The 5480-nt window shown below is 51.5% G+C and overlaps 1 protein-coding gene across 1 annotated transcript in view; it reads right to left on the reverse strand.

The window, feature by feature from the left end:
- Positions 1–3201, reverse strand: part of LOC146259963 (SH3 and multiple ankyrin repeat domains protein 1-like) — a 27535-nt gene extending 24334 nt beyond the window's left edge. The window contains 2 exon segments of the mRNA XM_084670498.1: positions 71–274; positions 2950–3201. Coding sequence (XP_084526624.1) covers positions 71–274; positions 2950–3042 — 297 coding nt within the window. The 5' untranslated portion in view covers positions 3043–3201.
- Between the last annotated feature and the right edge of the window lie 2279 nt (positions 3202–5480).

Here is a 5480-nt window from a genome sequence, read left to right on the forward strand (position 1 = left end):
ATGATCATTTCCTCATTGAATCTCTCTCACTTTGAAAACCTGGTCTCTTTGTTTCCCCCTGTTCCCTTACCTCCAGATAGGGCACCCCCTTCTCAAAGGATTGTGGGTATTCTCGGAGGGCCCGCTCCTCGTCCAGGAACTTGGCGTCCCGGCCGTCTCCCGCCGGCTGGAACAGGCCGTAGTTGTAGACGTCCCACAGCGACTCAGTCAGGGTGCAGATGACCTGGTGCTTGGCGCTCCATACCATGTCATCAGGGTCGAACTGGAGGCACCTCTGACGAGGGGGTGGGGTGGGGGAGGGGGGAGGGGGGAGGGGGGAGGGGGGAGGGGGGAGGGGGGAGGGGGGAGGGGGGAGGGGGGAGGGGGTTGGTCAAGCCATGGGTGTTTTAAAGGGGGTACGAGTGTGTGTTTGTTTGTGTGTGCAGCAAAGGAGGTGGGGATGAAAATGTGTGTGGGTGCGTGTGTGTGTATGGTTGGGGGGAATGAACACGGCAGGGGTGTGGTAGGGGATTGAGCAAAGGGGGGGGGGGTAGTTCAGGGTTGCATGTGTGTGTGTGTGTGTGTGAGTGTGTGTTTGTTGAGTGAGGAAGGTGAGGATACATGCAAAATAAAGTGTCTGTATGTGTGTGTGTGTGTGTGTGTGTGTGTGTTGCATGCAAATGAAATATTAAGTTAATAATTAAATAGTTGCCATGTCCGTAACTGATATAAAGATCTAAACAACACGATTTATAATTAGCCTGAAAAGTGGAGCAGTGCACAACACTTCCTCCTCCAGTTTACCAGCAACAGCACAAGCAGAAACTTCTCTTTCCTCTCGGCTATTTTTTAAGTTGTTCTGTCTGCATAAACTCAAGACCTGCATAGCAATCAATGAGAGATAGATTTTTAAATAGTCACTAGGAGAATAAAGCTCTATTCGCACACAGGCACACACACACACACACACACTCACACGCACGCACACACATACACACAGACCCCCCCCCCCCCCTCCCCACACACACACACACACACACACATACATACTGTACATACACCAGGGGCTTGCTGGTCACAATGGACCAAAGCCTTTGATGTTTTATATTCGTCTGGTGCTGCACATAATTAGATTTTACAGTCATTTTTTTGTTGCCCATATTCCATACAATTCCATTTCTATACCTCTTACAGTGAGAGGACAATGCTTTTTCATCCCAGTCAAACATGAACCTGTTACAGCCCCACCAGCCTGAGAACAGTGGTCAGTATGGAACCACACCACATCAATTTCTCCATTCTTATAAAGTGAAATTGCAGCGCTCAGCATAATGCCTTTTCGTGCCGGCCCCTCCCCTTTCCTCCCATCCACCCCCCTCCCTATACCTGTTTTATGCTGTAGCCAACACCATTGGCATGGCAACGAGTTCATTAGAGGAGCAAGGCATCCGTTGCCGTAGCAATGCCTTGGTGGTCCCTGGGAGGTACACCGCATGAAGAGAGGTGCGCGTGCTTGTGTGTGTGCGTGTCTATCTGTGTACATGTTTACACTGCATGGGTGCACGTTCTTCCGTGCGAGGGCTTGTGTGCTTACATGAGTGTGTGCCACGATCCGTGTGTCTTTGCCTATAACTGCGTGCCAGTATCTCTCTGTGTGTGCCTTTTTCTGTGTGTGCCACTATATGTGTGTGTGTGTATTCCCTGCGAGAGACTACTGTAATATATATGAGTGTGACTTCCTGGCAAATAGTTATCTCAGGCTGTATTTCTGTCTGGATATGTGCTTCCATGAAGCTCTCTCTAATAAAGCACAGCACAGCAATATGACTCATACGTCATCCTTTGACTCAGATCAATGTAAAGAGCTGTGTGAATACCCACTGTGTTTAACTATTCATCTCTATCTCTCACACTGGCTCTCTCTAGTGTCCAGCCTCTATCTCTCTCTCTCTCTCTCTCTCTCTCTCTCTCTCTCTCTCTCTCTCTCTCTCTCTCTCTCTCTCTCTCTCTCTCTCTCTCTCTCTCTCTCTCTCTCTCTCTCTCTCTCTCTCTCTCTCTCTCTCTCTCTCTTCTCTCTCTCTCTGTCTCTGTCTCTGTCTCTGTCTCTGTCTCTGTCTCTGTCTCTCTCTCTCTCTCTCCACCTCCCTCCTCTCCCCCTCTCCCTTTTATTTGCATCCTTCCCCTCCTTGTGTCTCTTTCTCTCTCTCTTTCCCTCCCTCTCCCTCTCTCAAACTCCACCATGTTTTAATACCCTTCCTCTCCCTCCTTCTCTGCATCCCCCTCTACACCGATTATATTTCACCTGCGAGGTGGCGGCAGTGTTAGTGTTGGTCGGTGGGCGGGCCACAACCCCCTCTGGTGACGCTGCCCTCAGACCAACACCGTTCTCCGGCTCCATCTTCACGCCTCTCACTTCACTCTCCAGCCCGGCCCTCCCCAAACTCATTAAAACCTTATTAGATAATTAGCAATTACAGTTATATTGAGGGCATATTAGCTGACATGTAGAACAGTCGATGCAATGTTCTGGGATTTGAAAGTGGAGATAATGATGGGGGAGGGGTTGGCTGGGGGGCTGGAGTTCTAACCTGCGCTGTCTGGGAGTGTGGAGGCGTTGGGCAGCAAAGTACTTCTTAACTGCTTCTGCCATTCGGAGGCTGTGTGAATTATTGTTACTGTAACTCCCTGCTTGAGAATATTAGTATTATGACCATAAGCGGCTTCCGGTTATGTCAGGTTATTAATGCCATGGCTTTTGGGTGTTGCATGAACCAGAAGTGAAACCTTCAAAGAATGTATTTTGGTATGTTTTTTTTGGTTCTTAAAGGCATCTATGAAACATAGAAGGTGGTTTTACAGCTGCGTTCAACACTGGTCTAGGCTTATATGTTACAGTACGTGTTGGAAAAAGATGGACTGCAATCTGTCATGACCTGAGAACCTTGACAGTGTCTGACATCATGCACCTACTGTCTGTTTGATGTCGGGGATTCCGATGCGGAACACCATCATGGTCAGGTGGGTGTCTTCCAGGGGCGCCACAGTGGTCATGCTGCGCTCCATGTGGGCCCGCTTCTTCTGCAGCGCATTGGACGGGGCCTGGTGATGGTGCTGCTGATTGGCTGCGGCCAGATGGAGCTTGCTAGTTGGCTGAAGGTGAGGGGGGACTTGATTGGACGTGTAAGGGATTCCCCGGTTACCCAGGTTACTGGACTTCGGCGGCCGATCGCCCCTCTGTCGCCCCACCACGATAGCGGACGGTTTGCCGCCCTCTCCCTTCCCTTCCCGTCTCCCCCCTTCATCTCCACCCCCACCAGACCCTCCATTCCTCCATTCTCCTTCTCTCGCCCTCCCTCCCCTCTCCTGCCGCTCCTCCCCTGTTCCTCTTCCTCCTCCTCATCCTCCCCATCCTTGTCATCCTCCCCTGGATAGAAGTGTTTGTTGTTTCCCAGCATCCTTGGTGGTGCGCCGTCACTGCAGGGAGGGCTGGGGGACAGTGCTGTCATGGCAACGCGACATGGCCGCCCCGTGCGAGATCAGTTTCACCCTGAAAGACATCCTGTTGGGGAGACAGGGAGGGAGAAGGACACTGTTAACCACTCTGAACTCCATCGTTTGGAGAAACAGACTGTGAGGAAACTAGGTGGTACACATCAGAAAGTCGTGCAGAAATCCCACAGTGATGTGTGACAGGAGTGAGTAGGAGGGTGACATTGGTATCCCAAATGCAGAATGTGAACCAGTCCAGTCTACATTTTCCATTTAGCTGCTGAGCATCCAGGAGGGAATAGCAGAACTGAAGAAAGACCGACTATTAATAAACTCTATGAATCTGCATCCCAGGTTTGTTGCAGGAGAGCGAGAAAACGGGAGTTTAGTCATCCCAAGTGGGTAAGCTAATGCTGCACTAGGCTAGCCTACTGTAATGTTAATGAAGTCGCAACCCATATTGCTTTCTCTGGCACACCTCAGCGATGGTAGCCAGACAACACGCAGTTACACACAGTTTCTCTTTTCTGGGTGTTTGGCACGTGGGCCTGTCGCCTGGCTGCAACCCCTGGACAGCACGCCTCAACGCGGGTGGATGACGCCGGGATTCCCCCAACGCCTCAATTCCTGCACCGTGCTCTGAATCAGAGATGGAGTTTGGGAGATGGAGGCGGAGCGGAGACAGAAGACCGGAACCTTCTTACGGACAGATGGAGCTCAATAAAACATCACATGCGTCTTGCGAGGACGGCGATCGCTTCGGGTGGGAGGGGGGGGTCGGTGGGGGTGGGGGGGTGAACTAGGGCAGCAGGCTACCCTCAGAAAAACAAAAATCACACACATGCAAGGCATGACGTGAAGAGACAGGCTACTGTAGGGGATGCTGGACTGTAACCAAAAAATAAAACACACACGATTTTGAGCATGCCAGTCAAGCTGACAGCTGTTAGAGAGACAGGAAGGAGCGCTGTCTGGTCAGGACATCAATATGGATTGGTCATGTCTCATTGGATTGAGGAAGTGTGCCAAGGCAGCAGATTTGAATGGTGGGGGTGAGTGAGTAAGGGCCGAGGGGGGCGAAAGGGAGAAGTAGTTTTGGAGTGAGAGAGAGAGAGAGCGATGGTGTATGCGTGTGTGAGGGGAGGGGGTGGGGGGGATTAACCCCTAAAGGCCGATTGATATTTCTGCGTTTTTACACACACGCACACGGGGAACGCCCTCTCCTTCAAGAAACGCCCTCTGCGTGTCTTCGCAGAGCCCTCGCAGAGCTCTGCGTGCGCCTCCTGATTTTCCTGACTATCCGTCTGTCCGTGCGTCTTTTTACGGATACCCCTTGGCTATGATTGGTCCGTATTGCGTCAGGGGCGGGGTTGCCGCGACCAACAAGAGAACAGAATCCTTTGACCGCCATTGTTGTACGTTTTTACAACTCTTATTTCAGCTAAACAGTACATGTAAATCAGCATCTGAATTAAAATGTGACGAGAAATGGACAGTGTAGTTGCTGAAAATGTGCTTATTTTATTGATGAAATGGTTCATTTGTAAATTTGCTCTGACTTTTCGATAACCTAGCTAGCATCGCAGTGCAGCGTCATATACTGTTCTGGCTGTGAATTGCTTTCAGCACGCAGAGCCGTCGGAGTAGTATAAATTCAACCAGTCCGTCCAACTCCGTCCGACTCCGTGCGTGCGTCTGTCCGTTAACGGAGACGCAGAAGTATAAATTGGCCTTAAGGAGCCAATGAGTGACAGGGCCGCTCGGTCTTCACTGTAAGGGAGTGCTTGTGTGGCACGGTGAGGTGGGGGGGAGGGGGGAGGGGGAGGGGGAGGGGGAGGGGGAGGGGGAGGGGGAGGGGGAGGGGGAGGGGGAGGGGGAGGGGGAGGGGGAGGGGGAGGGGGAGGGGGAGGGGGTAAGTGTCGGATGTTCTCTGTACGCCAAAACTGTTGACATGCGAAACTAAAACTGGAGGGTCGGAGCATCTGTACCGAGTCTCAAAGGAAATCAATGAG

The sequence above is a fragment of the Hypomesus nipponensis genome, chromosome 13, assembly GCF_054491055.1.
Source record: "Hypomesus nipponensis isolate SF chromosome 13, ASM5449105v1, whole genome shotgun sequence".
NCBI lineage: Eukaryota > Metazoa > Chordata > Actinopteri > Osmeriformes > Osmeridae > Hypomesus > Hypomesus nipponensis.